The sequence below is a fragment of the Saccopteryx leptura genome, chromosome 4, assembly GCF_036850995.1.
Source record: "Saccopteryx leptura isolate mSacLep1 chromosome 4, mSacLep1_pri_phased_curated, whole genome shotgun sequence".
NCBI lineage: Eukaryota > Metazoa > Chordata > Mammalia > Chiroptera > Emballonuridae > Saccopteryx > Saccopteryx leptura.
This window is the reverse complement of record NC_089506.1, coordinates 198,529,513-198,553,652: the sequence shown is the minus strand read 5'-3', so window position 1 is coordinate 198,553,652 and position 24,140 is coordinate 198,529,513. Positions and strand designations below refer to the sequence as shown.

Genomic DNA, 24,140 nt, shown 5'->3' with positions numbered 1-24,140 from the left:
TAAACTTTTATTCATATATCAAAGGGAAAACTAATATTCACTTAATATTAATTTTCTAATAATTCACTGACATCCATATTTTCAATAGGGAAGGTGTTTAATTTATTCTGCACCTTTTAAAAAGCTTCAAATAAAATAAAGGTAGGAAAATACATAAAGAATTCAGATTATAAAACTCTCCAGGTAATTAATGGTCATAATAATATTGGAATTATGGAATTATATCTTTTAAAAAGCAACTTTCTAAAAGCCCTAAATGTAGTTTATCTGGAAGTACAAATTTATCCATTAAGTTGTAATAGAGATTTATAAGTAAACAATATCAAACTGCATAACTTTTTAAAAATCTGAAGCTGTAAACTATAATATATAAAAATGGATTATTCCTCCAGGTCTCCCAGAAGCTCTACGAAATCAGTGATGTACCATTTCGCGTTGTCCTTTACATGTTGCCTGATCACATTTCCTCCAAATCCAATGAAAACATCCTAAAAAAGAAAAAAGGAGGGGAGGGTGGTTAAAAAAAGAAAGAAAAGAAAAAAGCTACAGTAGTAGTCTGGGAAGTTAGTGTTATTTGAAACAACCGACTCTACAGAGCGAGCCCAGCCTCACGCGGGCGCCCCAGCGCCCCCTGGGAGCCCCTGCGGCCCACTGAGGACGGCCCCTTGCACAGCCAGTCACCGGGCGGGCGCTGTGGGCTTCTGGAAAACTGAAGCTCTCTTCAAACTAAGGCAATGCTTAGAGAAAAAGTCACATCTAGTGGTAAATGTCTGAGTTCTAAACTGTACAGAATCACACCCCGTCCAGGAAATTTCAAAGAGGAGGGATCGCACAGAAGCCCGTAGTGCAGCTGAACCCACCCAGGACCTACAGTCAGGGCTGGAGCTGGCACCTCCCTGCGGGTTCCGGCTGAGCCTGAGAGGCTCCTAGCCTGGGCCAAAGGAGATGCCACCCTAGTATCTGCCAGCAGCACTCTACTTCTCATTAAAATCATTGAAGCCTGACCTGTGGTGGTGCAGCGGATAAAACATCAATCTGGGGCCCTGGCCGGTTGGCTCAGTGGTAGAGCGTTGGCCTGGCGTGCAGGAGCCCCGGGTTCGATTCCCGGCCAGGGCACACAGGAGAAGCGTCCATCTGCTTCTCCACCCCTCCCCCTCTCCTTCCTCTCTGTCTCTCTCTTCCCCTCCCGCAGCCAAGGCGCCATTGGAGCAAAGTTTGCCTGGGTGCTGAGGATGGCTCCGTGACCTCTGCCTCAGGCGCTAGAATGGCTCTGGATGCAACAGAGCAACACCCCGGATGGGCAGAGCATCGCCCCCTGGTGGGCGTGCCGGGTGGATCCTGGTCGGGCGCATGCAGGAGTCTGTCTGACTACCTCCCCGTTTCCAGCTTCCGAAAAATACAAAAAAAAAAACAAAACCATCAACCTGGAATGCTGAGGTCACAGGTTCAAAACCCCGGCCCAGTCAAGGCACTATGACAAGCAACAACCATGGGTTGATGCTTCCCACTATTCCTACTCCCTTTTCTCCCTCTCTCCTCTCTCTAAATTAAAAAAAAAAATTGTTTAAAATTACATTGTTTCATTAATTTCTATTAAGTGACACCTTTTACTCAATCTTTTTTTCTTATAAACAACAGAAATTTATTTCGCACAGATTGGGAGGCCGAAAGTCTGAGGTCAAGACACCAACATGGTCAGGTGAGAGCCCTCTTCCAATTCTTTTAAACTGGTACCTTCGCTTTTTCTGCCAGGACATAGACACTAATTTGGAAGTACAAAATTCTCCTCCTTGCCCTTTCTCTTCGTTTTAATTTTCATACCACACGAGGGAGAAAAACATAACTAGATTCTTACCTTCCAGTTAAATTGAGCCTAACTGAGCCCCCTGCCTCCACGGCAGCCCTTTCCCTGAGCCCGCACCAGCTCAGCAGCCCTAACACTGACGCACTCCCTCTCTCCAGCTTTCCAGGGCTTCCCACAACTTACAGGTAACACCCTACCGCCTGGTGAAGGGAGGGATCCGCACTGGTTGCTGAAGAGAAAGCCCCCTCCTGCTGGACGGAGCAGCCTAGAACTGTGCCCCAGACATCCCACTCTGCTCTCCGCCTCCCTCCCTCGGCAGCTCCAGGCCTTCCTTCCTGCGGTGGCTGCTGACTGTCCTCTAGGTCACAGATTCCTCTGACACCTTCCAAGGGCTACACACCTGCATGCCACATTCTCTTGGTTCAGTCAGGTTATTTATAATTTTGGAATATAAGTATAGATTATATTCTGGAATTTATAACCAGTGCTATCACGACACGACTGGGGGCTCCCTGAGAACACCGCATGTATGTCTATGTACTCCCCATGAAGCCAGCCCAGCGCTCACTGCTTAGTCATGCCCAACACCATCTAAGACTGTGTTACCTGGATTAGATTCAAGTAATGCTAAAATGTTCCCAAAAGATTGTTAAACCACTTCTGATTAATCATTTATAAAGGCAATTAACTTTTTTTATTTTGTTTTTATTTTGGAATTAACTATTTTTAGATCTCAGGAAATTAAGTAGTAAAAAAAGTTCACTACCATATTTTTGGTTCAGCTTTTCTTAAATTAGAATGAGATAATGAAGGCAAAGTCCTATGTGACATGGACACGGTTGACATTTAAGACACTGGCTCTATAGCATTTGTTTCCTGCTAGTCTCAGAAAGTAACATTAGTTCAGAAGAATAAAATGCTTTAACACAGGCTGAGGCTAGCTCAGTTCCCCGATCAGTGAAAAGGAGATAACACTTCACCTCACAAGGCTGATAGAAGGATTAAATGAGATAACGGAGGGAATCGTTTGTCCAATATAAAATGACACAAAAATGTTGGTTAGTTATAAGAGCTGTATTATTTGAGGGTATTATTTGAGGGAACGAAGCCAAACCCTGTTGAGCACACAGTGGAAACAAGAGGTTCTTGAAAGTTTAAAAGGTTCTTTATTTGCAACCTTTCTCAGATTTGCAAAAAGTCGATTGACATATTGATTTAAATTTGTTTTATTTATTGGTTTTCATCTTACAATGATTTTTAGATTTTTAAACTCATAAATCTTAGTGAATTCTAAATCAGCTAAAACAAAAGTACAACGGGGAAAAGATTAGTATGTTTAATACGTACAGCAGGAGGACAGGCTTCCATGTCTGTGGCTCCGTCTCCAATCATGACTATTTTCTTAAAGTGAAATTTCTCCTTTAAAAGTTTAATAACTTTTCCTTTCCCACCAGATTCAGCTGTTGGCTGCGTCTCATCAAAACCTGCATATTCACCTTAAAAGAGCAGTTAAAACAGTGTTAGAGATTCACAGAATTATATCAGTAGGGTCAACTTTTTGCATAGATGATATCTTCACTTAAATATCACTGAGAAAGCTAAGAATGGTCCTCAGTAAACTGACACAGCCTGGACTTCCACACCTATTCCTCAGAATAAACAAGCTTTGCTTTAAAATTACAAATATAAGGTTACTGTTTTATGTCATAAACACCTTGGGGTAAATTAGTTTTATCTCTAAGCTCCCAGTGCAGTAATTCTCAAACCTAGTTCAGGATGCAGAACACCCTGAAACAGTAATAGATTAAATTTAAAATAAATTAATACAAAATTTCATCTAAGAGGAGGTTTCAACTTATATTTGATCAATTTTTTCCATTCTTACAATAATTACCATACTCATTCTCAACTTTTTAAAAATGATCTCTATCTACAGATCATTTGAAAGTGTTCTATTAACAAGTTTTAAATTGTTTAAGTAATATTATTTGGTTTTAAGAATGTCAGCCACGGCCCTGACCGGTTGGCTCAGTGGTAGAGTGTCGGCCTGGCGTGCAGAGGTCCCGGGTTCGATTCCTGGCCAGGGCACACAAGAGAAGCGCCTATCTGCTTCTCCACCCTCCCCCTCTCCTTCCTCTCTGTCTCTCTCCTCCCCTCCCGCAGCGAGGCTCCATTGGAGCAAAGATGGCCCGGGCACTGGGGATGGCTCCTTGGCCTCTACCCCAGGCGCTAGAGTGGCTCTGGTCGCGACAGAGCGACACCCCAGAGGGGCAGAGCATCGCCCCCTGGTGGGCAGAGCGTCGCCCCTGGTGGGCGTGCCGGGTGGATCCCGGTCGGGGGCATGCGGGAGTCTGTCTGACTGTCTCTCCCTGTTTCCAGCTTCAGAAAAATACAAAAAAAAAAAAAAAAGAATGTCAGCCACCCCTTGAAGTAACTGGAGACACTTTAAGATAATAGAAACTACAGCTCCGTGATGGTCTTTAAAGGGGCCAGGAGACACGTGCAAACAGAGCTACAGGGCAGTGACTTGCTAACAAATTAACTCCCCTTCCTGAGTCTGTATCAGTTCAAATACAGGAAAGCTCTCATACAACTGAAATATAATACCTAACAAAATTAATCATGTGAGTTACGGAGAAATGAACATTTTACTACGGGCAGGCATTTACACTCTGATAGATGACTGTATGAATATAAAAGCTAGGAGAAATGAAGACCTAAGTCTACTTTGCTGGGCAAAGGATACCAAGGAGCAAAAGAAACCAGTTAACTGACTTCTTTATCTCAGTACCGTCTTTCACCCCGATGCCTCCTTGCTTGAGTTGCATTCCAAGAGACATTACCCTGGGATACTGAAAACTAAAACTGCTAAGAAAGGGGACATGTTACCATGAAAGTCTTACCATTAAAGTAGAACTTCAGCCTATTGGCAAATACATTGGTTGATGGGATATTAAGCTTTGAAGCAACATGTTCTACAATGCTCCTAAAGCCACCAGATATTAGGAAAACCTGAACATTTCGCTCTTGTAAGCGACTTACCAGCTCCCTGCAAAAAAGAAATATAATATACTGATTAGTACAAAAGAGAAAACATAAAAAGAAAATTAAAATAGAAATATACTTTTTTGAAATAAGTAAATCAGAAAAAAACAGGAACTGCATTATTCCATACGTAGGTGGGACATAAAAGTGAGACTAAGAGACATTTTGATAAGAGTGTGGTGGTTGGGGGGGGGGGGGGGGGGAGGGGCATAAAGAAAACTAGATAGAAGATGACAGAGGACAATCTGACTTTGGGTGATGGGTATGCAACATAATTGAATGACAAGATAACCTGGACATGTTATCTTTGAATATATGTATCCTGATTTATTGATGTCGCCCCATTAAAAAAAATAAAATTATTAAAAAAAGAAAAAAAGAAATATACTTTTTCTCTCTAATGCATTTACCCAAGGTACATCGAAGCATATTGCCCAGTGAATGGTTTGATATGTTTTTCTAGACGCAGTTATAAATGAAAGCTGGGGCTTGACTGCTCTAGGAACCCATCCCACAATGCTGTTCTGCCCTTAGACCTAGAAACACAAGGTGAAGAGGAGGCTTGTGCTCTCCCGGGGAGAGGGGGAAGGCAGACGTGGGCAGGACCCCTCATATATGTGCCAGAAGAACCACACGGAAGGGAGCTCTAAGGTAATGGGGAGATGGCCTCAGGAGGACGTGCCCCTACAGGCAGGTGCCAATAGGGAGACAATACAGCCAGACCAGGGCTCCTCTTACCTTATGCCAGGGGTCAGGTGTGGGGGGTGCTCTGCTATGAGCCTTTGCACCTGTTCCCTGGAGGGCTGGATCAGCGCCAGGCGCTCTGTGAGGGCAACCTTGAAAGGCACCGCCCCGCCCATGGCTCGCTTAGTCCTAGGAGAAAGACCCAACAATCAGGCCAGTCAAGTCAGCTGTTCTCAAAGTGGATGCGCCTAACCTCCGCAGGCCCTCACAATGCCCACCCATGAGGAAGGTGCTGCCTGGAGCCCCACTGTATGACAGACAAGCTATGCTGCTATGAGAGCGAGGCCTGAGAATAGACTGTTGAAGGTTTGCTTGAGAATCACATTAATATTATAGGGCCATGTCTTGCACCAAATGCAGCTGGATATGAACTGGCCCATGACCTGGCAATCGCAGGTAGCACTAAGGACAGGAAGGGCTCTCATCTGGGCATCCATTGAGAGACTCTGAACCGAAACTAGCTTTCCAGCAACCCACTAAGGCCACACTTTCAACTGTGACACAAAGCACTAGACACTTGGAGAACCCACCCAAGTCATCGTCTCTGGTTAGTGAGAGTCGTGTTCCCCTGACCAAGTGAAGAGAGTATCTTATTCATATTTGTTTGTCAGAAGCAACTTCTTTTGCCATAAATATTTGAACACATGGACGATGAGCTAATGAACACCACCAAATTCAGCTCTAACTGATGGAAGAAAAAGCCTAGTGCCCCTATTCATAACCAGGGACTAAAACCAGGGAACTGTGGCTATGATCCTGCATGGCCTCCAAAAGTTTATCTCTTCTGCAATCCTTTGAATTTCCTACAGTGAATAAATACTGTTCCTACATTTCTGACACAGCATCCTCAACTCCACAAATTTTGGCCAGCTCATCAATTCCTTCTTCTCTGATGACTGTGCTATCAACATCCAAGCATACTGCGTCAGCCGAACAGAAAAGTTTCCTCAGCTCTGAGTGGGACACCATCCTTAGAAGAATTTTCTCCCTACAACAAAAACAGATAAATATATTGAAAGACATAAAATATAAGCATAAAATGGTTCAAGTTTGGCGACTAATGCCAAAGTACTTTGACTTGTATCAAACTCAGGATAGCCCACAAAAGCATGTACTCATGGGCTTATTCATTTTTTATTTTTTTTATTTTTATTTTTTTTGTGGCAGAGATAGAGAGAGTCAGAGAGAGGGACAGATAGGGACAGACAGACAGGAATGGAGAGAGATGAGAAACATCAACTCTTTGTTGCGGCTCCTCAGTTGTTCATTGATTGCTTTCTCATATGTGCCTTGACGGGGGGGGGGGGGGGGGGCTACAGCAGAGCGAGTGACCCCTTGCTCAAGCCTGAGACCTTGGGTCCAAGCTGGTGAGCTTTTGCTCAAACCAGATGAGCCCGCGCTCAAGTTGGCGACCTCGGGGTCTCGAACCTGGGTCCTCCACATCCTAGTCCGACGCTCTATCCACTGCACCACCGCCCGGTCAGGCAGCTTATTCATTTTTTAACAAAAATTAAGTACCTTCTAAATGTCAGGCTCTGGGGTTACAAAGAAGAGCAGACTCAAAAGTCTGTTCCCAACAACTCAGTCTAGTAAAGGTAACAACTTGTAATTATATTTGATGATCAACCAATATGCAGCTGTTTCTGAGCTAATAATAATAGCAATAAGGCAAGTACTAAAATAGAAATGTACATAAGATACTATAGCACACACAAAAAAAGTTTAATCTTTTTTATAAAACAGGTTTGCAGGAGGCACGAGCATAGGGGTTGAATCTTAAAGGGCAAGTGGCCTTCTGAGTGGGTTCTCAAAGGGCAGGGTATCAGTCTGGTGTGTGCTGGGAGTAGGAAGGAGGGAGACGGAGGCAAAGAGAGGGTAGTGATGGCGGAGGGAGTAAAAAGTCACGGCTAAAGTCACGGAGGGAGAATAATGGATAACTTGCTGGAAGGTGCCAAATGGCTCAGTCCAGCTGCTGGGCAGAGCACAAGGAATTCAGACCAAGAGGGGCCTTGGGCCAGGCTAAGGAGCTTGGATTTAACTTCTAGGTAATGAGAAACCTTGAAAGGCTATAGACCTCAGAAGAGAAGTCAGAGCTAAACATACACATTTATTAGTTACCAGTGGAGAGGTGGTAACTGAAGGCATGGCCTGATGCAAGTCACCAGAGTAGAGAAGGAGGAGAAAAGAAGAGGGCTGGGAATGGAGGCCGCAGGAATGGAACCTCCAAGTCAGGAGCCCAGGAAATAAAAGGGGAGGTCACAGAAAGAGACTCTGGGAGACCAGAGCTGCAGAAGCTGTGGAGGACAGTTTCCAACAGAATGTTGAGGTTGCCCTGGCTGGCGGCGCAGTGGATAGAGCATCTTCCCAGAGCGCCAACATCACCAGCCCAATCCTGGGGTCACTGGCTCAATCCCACCAAGGTCGCTGGTTTCAATCGCAGGATCACCAGCTCAATCCCAAGGGCACTGGTTCGAGCCCCAGTCAAGGCACATATGGGAAGCAACCAATGGCACAACTAACTGGAATGAGTTGATGCTTCTCTCTCTCTCTTTCTCTCTCTCTCTCAAAAAAAAGGGAAGAATTCTGAGGTTTTTTATTTTTTAAGAAAAGCATTGGACTAGAATCATTGGCATGAATGGGATCATAGCGGTTACTTAGACCAGTTTTACATCAAAGAGACTAATATGTCATGAACAAGGCCACATGAATGATGGAAACAATCTATATTTAGAATAGACGTCAGCTGACAACAGGCTCACAAGAGCTGGCCAACTCACTTCGGAACTGATTTCTAACCAATGCATTAGATAGAATAACCCAGTTCAGAGTTGACCTGGAAAAAAATGCCTTTTAAGTCAGGGGTTAGCGAACTACAGCAGTAAGCCAAATCCAGACTGCCACCGGTTTTGGTATGGTATGGAAAATGATTTTTATATTTTAAATACACATAGTTGAAAAAAATCAACAGAACAATAATATTTTGCGACATGTAACCTAAAGATAAAAGGCCAAAGTGAGAGGCAACAAGCATCTGACATCCAAAAGAATAGCTACTTGGGAAGCACTGATTCAGGGGAAAAGAAACCCAGAAAACAAAGTGTTCTTTTTTTTTTTTAGATTTTTTTTTATTTATTTATTCATTTTTTAGAGAGAGGAGACAGAGAGAGAGAAGGGGGGAGGAGCAGAAAGCATCAACTCCCATATGTGCCTTGACCCGGCAAGCCCGGGGATTTGAACTGGTGACCTCAGCGTTCCAGGTCAACACTTTTACCCACTGTGTCACCACAGGTCAGGCCAAATAAAAGTCAAAGAGTATTTATGAGACAGGGAAGGGAAACAATTATATCAATAGAAGGAAGGAATTTCTATAGCTCCAAATAAACTAAGATCATGGTGCTAATTCTAAAGAATGTTTTGAATTTTCAGTCCATTAGTCCCTATCATCTCAATATCTGATTTCCTGTTGTCTTTGCAAACAGTTGTTGGGGATATAATGCTGCTTTGGGCCCAGTTACTTAGGCGCAAAGGTTATTTTGCCCAGTTTTAACATTACAAAGTCTTGAGACATAAGACGTGCAAGGCAGTCCCTCTGGGATGACAGCTCCAACTCCATTTTAAAGTGGCTCTGACTATTATTTCTTTATAGACACACGAAAGTTACAAGAAATTAAAAATTCAGTGTCCATAAATAAAGTTTTATTGGAATATAGCTGTGTTAATTTATGTGTCTACAGCTGTTTACAACAGATGAGTAGCTGCAGCAGAGATGGTGTGGCCTGCAAAGCCTACAGGACTTCTTGCACTAAAGTGAATGAATAAAGCTCAAATGCCATCTCCACTACTTCTCCCCAGAACTCCCACAGTACCTTCTGTAGACTGGTTTTTAACATATGGGATTCATAGTATTCCAGCTTAGATTAAATTTATTTATGTGCATGTCACCTCCACGCCTGGATTACAAGCTCTTTATACTAAGATCCAAAATTTTCCAAGACACCTATTCTGAGATTGTTGTGGTTTTTTTTAAAAGAGAGACAGGAATATCGAGCTGCTCCTGTATGTGTTGTAACCGGGGAGTCAAATTGGCAACCTCCATGCTCAAGGATGACAGTCCCACCAACTGAACAATCCAGCTAGGGCTTAATTTCTTTTCACTAATGGCTTCAGAGAGACAGAAAGAGGAAGGGAGGGAAAGGGGAGAGGGGAGAGGAAAGGGAAGAATTCATTTGTTGTTACACTCAGTTGTGCATTCATTGGTTGCTTCCCATGTGTGCCCTGACTGGGGATCAAACTCACAACCTTGTCGTTTGGGATGACACTTTTTTTTCTTTACTAAGTTGAGGTGGGGAGGCAGAGAAACAGACTTCATCATACACTCTGACCGGGATCCACCCTGTAAGCCCCCTAGGGGGCGATGCTCTGCCCATCTGAGGATGTTGCTCTGTTGCACGGCAACTGAGCTATTTTTAGCGCCTGACTGTGGAAGCTATTCTCAACTCCTGGGCCAACTCAGACCAATCCAGCCATGGCTGCAGCAGGGGAAGACAGAGAGAGAGAAAGAAAGAGAAGGAGGGAAATGTGGAGAAGCAGGTGGTCACTTCTCCTGTGTGCCCTGACCAGGAATTGAACCCAGGACATCCACACTCCACACCAATGCTCTACTACTGAGCCAACTGGTCAGGGAGACAGGATGACATTCTTAACTGACTGAGCTAACTGGCTAGGGCCCTGTGCCTTTCTTTTACTTTTATGAGAGATATGGGGGGGGGGGCAGGGAGAGAGAGATGGAAAGGGAGAGAAAGGGAGAGAAAAAGAGAAAAGCATCAACTCATTGCTTTACTTTAGTTATGCATTCATTGCTTCTCATATGTGCCTTGACCAGGGATTGGACCAGCAACCTTATACTTAAGTCGAGCCAGTGACGCCTTGCTCATGCTGACAACCTTGGACTCAAGCCAGCAAACTCAGGTTTCGAACAGGCAACTTCAGCATTCCGGGTTGACACTATCCACTGTACCACCATCAGTCAGGCCTGAGCCTTTTTTGAATAGCTTCTCAATTATTTCCCGAGAGTTAAATTAAAACAAAATGATGTAATTGTAAATTACATTCCCCAAACTAGCCATTTTTTAAACTTTTATTGTGGAAAGTCTCAAATACATACAAAAATATGCTTCCACAATCATAACAAATCTTGCTTCATCAACAACCCTACTAAAAAGGGTTCTGCACCCAATTCCAACATGGGAGAGGGAGGTTCCCCAGACATCCAAGCAATTCTTTCACTATCAGCAGGATATCCCACGATTCCACTCAATTCTAATACTCCGTACCCAGCAGTAGTATCAGATTCCACAGTCAGGGCTCAGTCCCACGAGACTAACCCACATACCACTTCAGATGCCAATTTCAAGTCCATCTATAGAGTAGGGGTTCCCTCACCTACCTCCTCAGGTTAGGTTACTTTGCTAGAGTGGCTGACGGAACTCAGAGAAACATTGTACTTAGTAGATCATCAGTTGATTGTAAAAGGATATGACTCAGGAAGAGCCAGATGGAAGAGATGCACAGGGCAAGGTGTGGGGAAAGGGCACGGAGCTTCCATGCCTCTCCAGGCACATCATTCTCCCAGCAGCTCCAGGTGGTCATCCGTCCCTGTCCTTCTGCGTTTTGATGGAGGCGTCATTACAAAGGCATGATGCCTAAACTCAACCTCCAGACCCTCTCCCTTCCCCAGAGATGGGCAGTGGGGATGGGGCTGAAAGTTTTACCCTCTAATCACATAGCTTGTTCTCCTGCCAAGCAGCCCCTGTCCTTAGCTACAGTTCAAAAGTCTCCTCATTCACATAAGACACCTCTTTATCATTCTCATCACAAGCTGTGAAACAGGGCCAGCTGCTGCTAGTACCAGGCCCGGGGCCACTTAGCAACAGGTATGGAATGCTGAGGCCAGATGCTGCTTGTTTGAGAGATTTTAGGAAAATCTGAAGCACGAGCAAAGAGAGGGCATTCCTATGGAAAAGCCACTGGAAACAGCTGCCACAGGCCTGAAAGTTGGGTGGGGTGGGGCCTCAGGGCAGGGCAAACATTGTGAGGGAGGTTCACTGGAGTCTCAGATATGGCGCTCCCCACCCACCAGCTCTGCAGGGAGAGTGTTCATCACCGGAACAATGGCCTCTGCCAGCATTTGTGTCTTGGAGAGAGCTACTGCCTAGCTCTTATGCTGATGCCGGACAATTCAGTTCCTCCCCATATATCCCTGGTGCCTTTTCAGCTGCTGTCTAGTGCTGGAGCTCAGGGGGAGTGAGTCCAGGTAAGTCCATATGCAGCCCTTTAAGGGAAACCGCCTGGGACTCCAGCAGACCTTCATCTCAGTCACAATCCCCACTTGTTTTTACAGCCAGAAGTTATGAAGACTTCTCTTCTTGGCATGGAAGCTTGGAATGGAGGGGTCTCGTGTGGTACTGGGACCCGTTGTTCCCCAGGGGACCTCTGCAGCTGAGAGATCTCTCCAATTTTTATCTGTCCCATGTGGGTGCAGGACAAGTTTGCTCAGCATTTCCGCTTCTCCTACCAGTCTCGATATGCTTGTTCTTTAAATCCCTATTTGTAAGACTTCCATTCAGCTAGACTTCAGGCTATTCAGAATGATGGTTGTTCTCTAGTTTAGTTGTAATTCCGATGTGGTGTGGGAGGAGGCAAGTACCTCATTTACCTACCCCACCACCTTGACTGGAAGCTCAGTCCCATGCCTTTCTGCAGGAACAATATTAATGTGTCCATTTCACAGATTAACTAATAGGAGTATAAGAAAGTAAGATGCTTTACCCAAAGTCAAGCAGCTGCTAATTCATGGCTACAAAACTAAAACTTGGATTTTTTATTTTTTTTTTGTATTTTTCTGAAGCTGGAAACGGGGAGAGACAGTCAGACAGACTCCCACATGTGCCTGACCGGGATCCACCCGGCATGCCCACCAGGAGGCGACGCTCTGCCCACCAGGGGGCGATGCTCTGCCCCTCCGGGGCGTCGCTCTGTTGCGACCAGAGCCACTCTAGCGCCTGGGGCAGAGGCCAAGGAGCCATCCCCAGCGCCAGGGCCATCTTTGCTCCAATGGAGCCTCACTGCGGGAGGGGAAGAAAGAGACAGAGAGGAAGGAGAGGGGTAGGGGTGGAGAAGCAGATGGGTGCTTCTCCTGTGTGCCCTGGCCGGGAATCGAACCTGGGACTTCTGCACGCCAGGCTGACGCTCTACCACTGGGCCAACCGGCCAGGGCTAAAACTTGGATCTTAAATGCACAGAGACACCATAAAAGAGGTGGATAAATTAAGCAGAACTAAACAAGGTTTAAACAATGATAAGAACCTAAGGTGGACCCAGGAAATGTCAATGATTTTCATCAAGACTTCACACCAAAGGTCTGCTTGCGGGACAACACGATGGATGGTGATTCCCTAACAGTGAAAGACGGAAGTCTCCACGTTGTGGGGAGACCAGCAAACGGACTGGTTTCATAAATTATCAAATTCTCACCAAGCCAGGAAATCCAAGGAGCTCCATATTCCACTCTCTCTATGGCTCATAAACTGCCCTTTGGGCTCTGGTCTGCTTCCCAACCCACAGGGTAAAATACTCTGTCTTCCTGTTCACTTCTGAGTCCCTCTTTTCCCATTGTTTCTACCAGGAGTGACTCACAATTCATACATATTGAAAACTCTCATAGCTTCAGGGGGAAAAATCCACAGTTAAATTCAGTTGCTTCAAAAAAAACTGTATACATTAGAATTTTACACAAAGAAAAATCATGACTGAAGAATGAACTTTGGATACCTCATCTCTGGCCCTTGAGGGGAGAGAGTACAGGACTAGGGGTGGAAAGAAATCCTGGTGGAAGTTTGTGCTTAGACCTGGCAGCTTCCAGGCCCAGGTCCGACCACTGGATCACTACCTTCTGCAGCTCCGAGTAGGACCCAGCTCACCAGGGGCCCTGCTGGTCATCTTGAGAAAGCAGAGGGCCAGCTGATTTTTTTTTTTTTTACAGAGGCAGAGATAGACAGGGACAGACAGATGAGATGAGAGATGAGAAGCATCAATCATCAGTTTCTCGTTGCGCGTTGCAACTTTTTAGTTGCTCATTGATTGCTTTCTCATACGTGCCTTGACCGCGGGCCTTCAGCAGACTGAGTAACCCCTGCTGGAGCCAGTGACCTTGGGTCCAAGCTGGTGAGCTCTTTGCTCAAGCCAGATGAGCCCGCGCTCAAGCTGGCAACTTCGGGTCTCGAACCTGGGTCCTTCCGCATCCCAGTCCGACGCTCTATCCACTGCGCCACCACCTCGTCAGGCGGCCAGCTGATTTTTAAAAACCCACTGATGAGGCCCTGGCCGGTTGGCTCAGTGGTAGAGTGTCAGCCTGGCGTGCAGAAGTCCCGGGTTCGATTCCCTGCCAGGGCACACAGGAGAAGCGCCCATCTGCTTCTCCACCCCTCCCCCTCTCCTTCCTCTCTGTCTCTCTCTTCCCCTCCCACAGCCGAGGCTCCACTGGAGCAAAGATGGCCCGGGCGTTGGGGATGGCTCCTCGGCCTCTGCCCCAGGCGCTAGAGTGGCTCTGGTCGCAACAGAGCAACGCCCTGGAGGGGCAGAGCGTCGCCCCCTGGTGAGTGTGCCGGGTGAATCCCGGTCGGGCGCATGCGGGAGTCTGTCTGACTGTCTCTCCCCGTTTCCGGCTTCAGAAAAATACAGAAAAAAAACCCCACTGATGACAACTCCTTCTTGCCCCCAGCTCCAAAATTAAAAATGCAAGTTTTTCTTCAGGGCCAGGAGGTCCGCTTTTAGATACAAAGGAAAAACCCTCACCCAAACAAACTCCCTTCCAATTTCTCCATCTATTCATTTTACAAGTGACATCTAAGATCACCTTCACCAACTTCCCCTTTGGTTAGCATTGACCTCTTACCTTCACCTGTATAGGAATAAATCCAAGCTGGTTTAATCGTGCAGAGATTGTGGAGCTCAAGCACAGCTGAGAGAACAAAGCTTACTAGGCGCAGATGGACTTCACCTGGGCCACTCTGGCAGCAGTGAGTCTGTCTCAGGCCCCCTGCTAGGCAGTTGAAACAATGAACAATAGAGTCTGAGAAGCTTCAAGATCCGAAAAAGTCAAAAGTATCATACATTTTAGGATTAAAAAGAACAGCTATTTTGGGGGGAACCTGAGATTGTATGCATACCACATACGTTACAGCAGGCAATTTTTTAAATATAGGCGAAGAGTTAAGACTGCTGACTGATACACAAACATATAATGACAACAACATAAGACACATCTGACTCACGTTTCTCCAGTGCTGGACTCCTAGAAGACACGCCTCCTGCTTCTTTCCTCAATAAAAGTGCAGCATAAAGTTCTGAGTACAAATTCCTTTAAGAGTGATCTTGTGAGTTCTGGAAGAGCAAGAAGAGCCTAGAAATAAAGTACAAGGAAATGAACATCAAGGTCCAGACACACCATTGGAAAGAGGGAGACTGTCTGGCTTCAGCCTCCTACCAGGACTGTTACAAAGAAGAGTCAGATGTAATGTTTCCCAAGACTGCTTCCTTTGGGACACACTTGACTTCTGCCTCCTTCTAGCACTGGGGAGGAGGCAAACATTCTTTTCCTTGGCTTTGACTCTGCAAAAGCTTTAGGTCTGACAGCTATCTACACTTGATTAGCAGAGCACAAAGGAGAGGAAAAGGCAAAGAGGATCTACGCGGAGAACAAAATGCAAACACAGAGACAACGACAGAGGTACGTTACAGACTCTACAAAACAGCCCCTGCTGTCTTCAAAATGAAGAGACGGAGTTCACAGCATTCCAGGAACAGAGAGAGTCCTGCTGCCAAAAAACAAGGGAACAAATCCAACGCCTTGAATTACAGTCCTCACAATTAAAACTGTGAGGGTCAAGGTACAAAATCTATAGGGAAAAAAAAAAAACACAAAAGATAAAAAGTGGTTAAGAACACAAGGCAAGGAAAAGCAAAGGTGAGACTGAAAAGAAACTGGGCCAGAGTGGAAATAAGTCACGAAGTCCAGATACAGTCCTTACAGGACTCCACGAGGGTTCAGTGTATCCCTCCTCTCACCTATCCCATATGCGATAATACTACTGTGGAGGAGGAAGAGTACTCAAAGACTAGTACCTGGGCATGCTGTGGGGAAAACAGCTGTGTTATGTTTGCTCGCTCATTTACTGGCTGTTGCACAATTAGTGTGTGTAAAGCCAGTAGCCGCGGCCACCATCACAGCCGCCTGGCCCGTGCAGGTTCGCATTTGATTTGGACAGTTGGTAAAGAAACAACGGAGCCAAAAACTGGTGGGCCATTATCTTTAATCCTAGCTTGCACCCGGTGGGCAAGTAAAAACACACACTGGGGCCTGACCAGGCGGTGGCACGGTGGTTAGAGTGTCAGACTGAGATGCGGAAGGACCCAGGTTCGAGACCCTGAGGTCGCCAGCTTGAGTGCAGGCTCATCTGGTTTAAGCAAAAAAAGCTCACCAGCTTGGACTCAAGGTCGCTGGCTGGAGCAAGGGGTTACTCGGTCGGCTGAAGGCCCGTGGTCAAGGCACATATGAGAAAGCAATCAATGAACTAGGGTGTTGCAACGCGCAACGAAAAACGAATGATTGATGCTTCTCATCTCTCCGTTCCTGTCTGTCTGTCCCTGTTTATCCCTCTCTCTGACTCTCTGTCTCTGAAAAACAAAAACAAAAAAAAACACACACTGGGCTCCAAAACTCACTCATTCAGTGCTCACAAAGCTACTGACTTATCCAAGTTTCCTAGAATCAAAGGTTTCTAGCTCACCAGACTTATTCACCTCTGTTCCCCATTTCCTTCCTTCTCTCTGCACAAACTGCACAAACTGGCTTCTCACTCAGCACTCTACCATCTTGGCTGCCTCTCCTTGCCTCCACGTGGCCTCTCTCTGCACTGCTCTCTAATGCTCATCTCAGGAACCAAGAGAGCAAGCTCCTGGTCTGCCCCGCTTTATAGTGCAGAAATCAAAACCTTTAATCCAATATACAAAATAGGGAAGTCTCTAATACAAAGTCACTTATCTGAGGCATGATGGGATTGTACCACCCCACATCAAAAAGGGTGGGAAAGGTTTAGTCCTAAAACCAAGCCCCAGGCTACAAGGATCCTGTCTGCCCACAGCCCACACCAACACACATTAATATCACCTGGGCCGTGGGCTTTCACATGGGCAGCACCATCTTTAACAAAGTGAGCATAATATATTTTATCTGCCCAACAATGTGTAAGCACGTGGCAGGAGGCCACGTGTGTGTCTCTATGAAAAGCTATGGGTGCTTTCCCTCGGGGGCAATTTCACATCACTCTCCTCCACCACCACTTCAAGGTGCGGTCCCCTGATTCCCTCAGCCGCCATTGTGATGGGGGGGAGGGTTCTAATCCCTTACCCTCTACTGCAAAAAGCAGGTTTTCTCTTGTATATTTGCTGGCCTGTCTTTGCAAGACTCTAATAAACAGGTATCTGGCTACACAGTTCCTCTACCATCTGCCAGAATTCAATGCAAACCTGCCTGGCCTCAACCACCGGCATTACAGATGCAAATTTAGCCTTTCCTTTCCCATTCTGCTGAGCAGGACTGGCCTCTGAAGGTGTTCTGAATCCCACTCCCCTACTGGCCAGGGAGAGCTGCAGCCTAGGGAAGCCTCCCCCAAAGCTGCTAATCCTAAAAGGAGACCCACTCCCAGGGATGGCAGGACAATCAAAGTAATATTTTGAATTTGCTTCTTTAGTATAATTTACTTTCTCCTTTGATACCATTTATATCTATAAGACAACAGTTGTTTTGGGGGTGGGTTTAGAGAGACAGACAGAAAGGGAGAGAGATGAGAAGCATAAACTAGTCATTGCGGCTCATTAGTTATTCATTGTTGGGCAAATAAGTTTGTAAAATTTGTGTTATTTGATTTTGCTCACTTTTATTGTTAAAAATGGCTGCTGCCCACATGAAACAGCTAATTACCTTCCTGCTTGGAAAGGGGCTTTGTCATGCTAATGATGCTGGAGGAGGGGTTTTCACACCATAAAGTTTTAAGAAGAGACCATGTTGTTGCAGAGGAGGCAGGCAGCCAAGATGGTGGGGTACTGAAGGAGAAGTCAGTTTGTGCAGGGAGAAGGAGATGGGAACCAGAGGGGACTGAGCTAGTGGGGCCTTTGATTCTAGAAAAACCTGGAGAAAAGTCAGTGGCTTTGGGAGCCCTGAATGGAAAGGGAAGTGTTTCCCTGCTGTGTACTTACTCATCCACAGGTGTGAGGCTAGAATAAAGGCATGGCCCACCAATTTTCGGCTCCACTGTTTCTCTACCATCTCTCCAAATCTAATGGGAACTTGCACATGTCTGGCTGTGACGGCAGCCGTGACTACAAGCCTTACATTCATTGATTGCTTTCTCATATGTGACTTGACCAGGAGCCTCCAGCTAAGCCAGTGACCCCTTGCTCAAGCCAGCGACCTCAGGGTTTCCAGCCTCAGCATTCCAGGTCGACACTCTATCCACTGTGCCACCACCTAGTCAGGCTAAAAGACAATAGTTTTAATTATAAAGGACTGCCATATTTCCCTTCTAATTTGGAATTCATACATACATTGCTACTTAACTTTTATTTTTTATTTATTTATTTTTTTACAGGGACAGAGACAGAGTCAGAGAGAGGGATAGACAGGGACAGACAGACAGGAACAAAGAGAGATGAGACGCATCAATCATCAGTTTTTTGTTGCAACACCTTAGTTGTTAACTGATTGCTTTCTCAAATGTGCCTTGACCTCAGGCCTTCAGCAGACCAAGTAACCCCTTGCTCAAGCCAGCGACCTTGGGTCCAAGCTGGTGAGCTTTTGCTCAAACCAGACGAGCCTGTGCTCAAGCTGGCGACCTCGAGGTCTCGGGGTCTCGAACCTGGGTCCTCTGCATCCCAGTCCAATGCCCTATCCACTGCGCCACCGCCTGGTCAGGCCTTAACTTTTATTTTAATGTACCTTGGGCATGTATTAATTCATTTGAAAATTTTAAGAAGTCCTTTCTATTTTGTTTTCATGAACATAAAAATAACAGGACTATGATCATTATTATAATGCAATCCTATCTGGACGTTGTAATAAAACATAAAAATCTTAGAATTCATAGATTTAAATGCCAAAAGTTAACTCAAAATAAAACCTACCTTAAAATAAAAGCTACAACTGTAAAACTTCTGAAACATAGAAGAAAATTTTCAAAGGTGGTAGGCAGCCTCTAAGATGGCTCCCAGTGATCTTGACTCCTAGTATTCCAACCCTTCTCGGACCTCCCTGGCCCTTGACAATGAGCTGGATTTAGTGACTCTTCCAGTGAGCATGAGGAAGAGGTGATGGGATATCACTTGCTACTCTGGCCTGTGACATAAAGGAGTGCATGTGTAACTGTGATATCTGAATAAGCTCTAGGGATTGCGCCAATGTCACCTACTTGCGATACTGGCCTCAGGGGAAGAGACTCGGGGGAGGGAGAATGCAGGAGACTTCCCTGTATATTTCTTCGTGAGTGCCTGTGAATCCATAATTACTTCAGATTATTATTACTTTTTTTTTTTTTTTTTTTTGTATTTCTCCAAAGTTGGAAACAGGGAGGCAGTCAGACAGACTCCCGCATGCGCCCGACCAGGATCCCCCGGCACGCCCACCAGAGGGTGATGCTCTGCCCATCTTGGGGCTCCACTCTGCCGCAATCGAAGCCACTCCAGTGCCTGAGGCAGAGGCCACGGAGCCATCCTCAGCGCCCGAGCAAACTTTGCTCCAATGGAGCCTTGGCTGCGGGAGGGGAAGAGAGAGACAGAGAGGAAAGAGGGGGGGGGGGTGGAGAAGCAGATGGGCACTTCTCCTGTGTGCCCTGGCTGGGAATCGAACCCGGGACTTCCGCACGCCAGGCTGACGCTCTACCACTGAGCCAACCAGCCAGGGCCCAGATTATTTTTAAACAAAAGTGGTTTCTTTGTTTTTTAAGTGAGCTAATCTCAAAAACAAAGCAAAAGTTAGTGGCTTCTATCTTGTCCCTGTCCTTCTTCCCCACTTTGCTCTGAGGGAAGGCAGAGGCCATGTTGGTAGCTGCCTGATGGAGAGGCACATTTGGCAGAAATGCGGGGGCTTCCAGCAAACAGCCAGGGAGGACCTGAGGCCCTCAGTCCGACAACTCTTAAGGAACTGAATCCCGCCGACACCATGTGAGTTGGGTAGGAAGCAGATTCTCTTCCAATAAAGGTTTCAAATAAGTTGACTTGACCAACTGCAACCTCTTAAGAGCCCCTAAGCCAGAACCATCCAGTTAAGCAGCTCCCATGTTTGACCCACAGAAACTGAGAAAACATGTGTCTGCTGTTTTAAGCTGCTAGGTTTTGAAGTAATTTGTTGTACAGCAAGAAAGATAGGCCCTGGCCGGTTGGCTCAGTGGTAGAGCGTCCGCCTGGCATGCAGCAGTCCCGGGTTCGGCACACAGGAGAAGTGCCCATCTGCTTCTCCACCCCTCCCCCTCTCCTTCCTCTCTGTCTCTCTCTTCCCCTCCCGTAGCAGAGGCTCCATTGGAGCAAAATTTGCCTGGGCGCTGAGGATGGCTCTGTGGCCTCTGCCTCAGGCGCTATAGTGGCTCTGGTCGCAACAGAGCGATGCCCCGGATGGGCAGAGCGTCGCCCCCTGGTGGTCATGCCGGGTGAATCCCAGTCGGGCGCATAAGGGAGTTAGTGTGACTGCCTCCCCATTTCTGGCTTCAGAAAAATACAAAAAAAAAAAAAAAAAGAAAAGAAAGAAAGATAGCTTAGAGTCAGGATAGCAGAGTAGGAAAATGCTGCTCTCACCTCATCCTGCAACAATATTAAAATTACAACTAAATTATAGAAAAACCATCATTGAGAATTGCTTGAAGACTAGCTGAACAGAATTCCTATAACTAAGGCTATAAAGAAGAAGCCATGTTGAGAAGGAAGGGTGGGAAACTGGAAACAAGTTGGTCCCACACCCATGGTTAAGAATCAGGAGGAGTATCAAGGAGGCAAGGTCCCACCTAAAAAGGAAAAGGTCCCAACTCCTCACACAGCTTCCCAGCTCAGGGCTCCAGTGCCAGGGAGAAAAGTCCCCACAAATCTGGTTATGAAACCAGCGGGAACTGTGGTTGCGCAATACAAAAAGGGCTGCTGGAAACCTAGGCATAGCAGATCTCAGATGGACCACAAACAAACTCACAAACTCTGGGCTCTAACGCTGGGCAGCAGCTCGAAAAGGACCGGGGACATAAGGGGAGGAACTTCATTGACCATTTTCAGGGAAAGGGCTGAAGGGGCAGGGCTCGGGCAGCTCCCTCTTGGGACCAAAGTGCTGGCAAGTGCCATTGTTCTTTTGTGCACCCTCCCCCAACCCAGGGCTGGCCCAAATGGCTTCATGGATGAATTTTACCAAAAATTCAAAGAATTCATATTTATCCTTCTAAAACTATTCTAAAAATTTTAAGAGGATGCCCTTTCCACTAAGTCACCATTGTTGAGGCAACTGAAGAGACATTTCTATAAAGAAGATATGCAAATAAACTCAAAAGAAGAATGACGAAAATAAAAACTACTGACATTGCCCTGGCCGATTGGCTCAGCGGTAGAGCATTGGCCCGGTATGTGGATGTTCCACATTCGATTCCCGGTCAGGGCACACAGGAGAAGCACCCATCTGCTTCTCCACCCTTCCCCCTCTCCTTTCTCTCTGTCTCTCTCTTCTCCTCCCACAGCCAAGGCTCCATTGGAGCAAAGTCGGCTGGGAACTGAGGCCGGCTCCATGGCCTCCAACTCAGGCGCTAGAATGGCTCCGGCAGCAGCGGAGCAAAGCCCTCGCAACACCCTCTGGTGGGTATACCGGGTGGATCCTGGTCGGGCGCATGCGGAACTGTGTCTGACTGCCTCCTCGCTTCTAACTTTGAAAAAATACAAAAAACAAACAAACATAAAAACAACAACTGACAATACCAGGTATTACTGAGGACATGGAACATGAACTCTCATATACTGCTGGTGGGGATGTAAAATGGTAAAACCACTTTGGGAAACAGTTTTTTTACAAAGTTAAACATATAATTACCATTAAGACTCAGCAACCTCACTCCTGGAGATTTACCCAAGAGAAACATATTCATAGCAGCTTGTTTCTTTTTTTTTTTTTTTTTTTTTTTTGTATTTTTCTGAAGCTGGAAACGGGGAGAGACAGTCAGACAGACTCCCGCATGCGCCCGACCGGGATCCACCCGGCACACCCGCCAGGGGGCGATGCTCTGCCCCTCCGGGGCGTCGCTCTGCCGAGACCAGAGCCACTCTAGCGCCTGGGGCAGAGGCCAAGGAGCCATCCCCAGCGCCCGGGCCATCTTTGCTCCAATGGAGCCTCGGCTGCGGGAGGGGAAGAGAGAGACAGAGAGGAAGGAGAGGGGGAGGGGTGGAGAAGCAGATAGGCGCCTCTCCTGTGTGCCCTGGCCGGGAATCGAACCCGGGACCTCTGCACGCCAGGCCGACGTTCTACCACTGAGCCAACCGGCCAGGGCCGCAGCTTGTTTCTTGATAAGAACTAGAATGTCCATCATTAGGATAAACAAATTGTGGTATATCCCCACAATGGAACAATACTCAACAATAAAAAGAAATGAATTATTGATGCATGCTATAAAATGGATATTTTTAAAAAAATACATTATTCTGACCAAAATAAGCCAGACACAAAAGAGTACATACAATATGATTCTATTTATGTGAAACCTTAGAAAATACAAATGCATTCATTATACAGACAAATGACAAAAATCGGGTCAGTAGGACAAGGCTAGGGGGATCTGAGTGCAAAGAGGTCCTAGGAAACTTCCAGGAGTAATAGAAGTGTTTTATTGTGGTGGTGACTAAGTGTGTATAAAATTGTCAAGCCCTGTTCAGATGGCTCGGTTGGTTAGAGTATCATCATCGGGAAGCACAGAGATTGCCGGTTGGATCCCTGGTCAGGGAACATGCAGGAGTGGATTGATGTTCCTGTCTTTCCCTCTCTCTCCCTAAAATCAATAATAAAAATATAAAATTGTCAAAATGTACATTTAAATGGATGCATATTATTGCATGAAATTATACATTGATAAAATGTTGGCTTAAAACATTATTAGGCATGTATCAAGTTATTAAAAAACTTAAAACTGCCTAACTAAATACTTTGTTTCACCAACATGAAAGTGACAGGACCATGCTCATTATTATAAAGAAAACCTACAAGCAGATGTTATAAAATATTGAAATCTTAGATTTTATTATTTTCTTTCCTGATCCTCATTCTAATACCAGTCAAATATTTAAAGAGTAATCATAATGTGCAAGTTACATAAAGAAAACAGATTAAATAGTGTATGAATAAAAGTATTCGCTAAATTCCCAATTTGAAACTCTTATCTCTACAACTTCAACACTGTATCTTGTAAGTACTTATTTAAAATTCTTATTCCAGTGGGAGAGAAGATAACAAAGTCAGACTCTGCAAATATAAATTTTAGAGATTTTCATAATCTTGCACTGATGATTCCCTTGTGCAGGATTGCATCATTCATTCATGCTGTTTGGTTAACAGGCAGCAGTGAGATAAAATAAGTCAAAACTACACAAAAGTAAATAGGTGAAAAGAAAGCCTTGAATTCCCATGATATATTTTTCCTTAGTTATTTTACTAAGAAAAACAACTAGAATCACAGAGGCCCTGGATGTGGGAGAGGCAGACGGGTAAATAAGAAAGCCGGGCACACGGAGTAATAAACACATGCCTGGACTTACCCTGGTGTGCTGCTTCTTCCTGGGCCGCCGCCGCCTCCGGGACTCCCACGGCTGTAACCTTCCGACTGCAGGGGGCCGAGGGCTGGCTTCAGTGATCACTCGCGCAGTTGGAAGGGAAGAGAACTGTGCAGACCCGCAGAGCCTTTATCAAACAATCAATCATTGGCGACCGGCTGGTAAGTGAGGTGGTTTCAGGTCTGTTTAGCAAGTGCTTCATCTAAACTGAAGACTGCAGAACCCGGCTGCGAAAAAACCTTTGGCCCCGCCCCCGGGGAGGTGCTCCCTGAGCCCGCCCCCTCCTCCTTCCCAGGCTCAACCCCTCGAGCTAGACCTGCACCCCACTGTGGGCGCCGTGCCGCGAAGCTGGGAGCCGCACCAGCTGCACTTCATAGAGAAGGAACGAGAGAGCACCCGACGTTCAGTAGCGCTCTCCACCGTCACTTGGGTATAAGGGTACGCGAGAGCAACGAGGGACCTCTACACTGACTTAATGACTAACAAAAAGCCTTTTAGGGGCCTTTTTTGACATTATGCTCTTGTAGGGATGTAGGTCCCAAGTGAACGTTTAAAACCACTTACATTCGCAACTAAAATGCAGAAAACCACGAGTGACAAAGTGAGTCTCGACACCCTTCTGTTGTTTTTATTTCCTTTTATTTCTTTCTTCCTT

General features: G+C 45.9%; 1 protein-coding gene across 4 annotated transcripts; it reads right to left on the bottom strand.

Moving 5' to 3' along the window:
* Positions 1-23,725, bottom strand: PSPH (phosphoserine phosphatase). Of its 4 annotated transcripts, none has more exons than XM_066382493.1 (7): positions 23,471-23,725; positions 14,926-15,053; positions 6,423-6,581; positions 5,588-5,722; positions 4,708-4,853; positions 3,152-3,300; positions 1-488 (listed from the first exon to the last, which is right to left on the bottom strand). In XM_066382493.1, the coding sequence occupies exons 3-7, from the start codon at positions 6,560-6,562 to the stop codon at positions 381-383; spliced, it is 678 nt and encodes a 225-aa protein (XP_066238590.1). In that variant the 5' UTR covers positions 6,563-6,581; positions 14,926-15,053; positions 23,471-23,725; the 3' UTR covers positions 1-380. The 4 variants fall into 4 exon arrangements, with proteins under 4 accessions (XP_066238590.1, XP_066238591.1, XP_066238592.1 ...); XM_066382494.1 differs by lacking the exon at positions 23,471-23,725 and adding an exon at positions 15,138-15,398; XM_066382495.1 differs by lacking the exon at positions 14,926-15,053.
* Between the last annotated feature and the right edge of the window lie 415 nt (positions 23,726-24,140).

Bases quoted from the DNA above. Each gene is read 5' to 3' on its own strand.
- PSPH (XM_066382493.1), bottom strand. From the start codon at position 6,562: ATGGTGTCCCACTCAGAGCTGAGGAAACTTTTCTGTTCGGCTGACGCA. The intron at 5,723-6,422 runs GTAGGAACAGTA...TCTTTCTCCTAG, and splicing joins GAGGATGCTGTGTCAGAAAT to GACTAAGCGAGCCATGGGCG. The intron at 3,301-4,707 runs GTAAGACTTTCA...TGCTCTTTTAAG, and splicing joins GCTGAAGTTCTACTTTAATG to GTGAATATGCAGGTTTTGAT.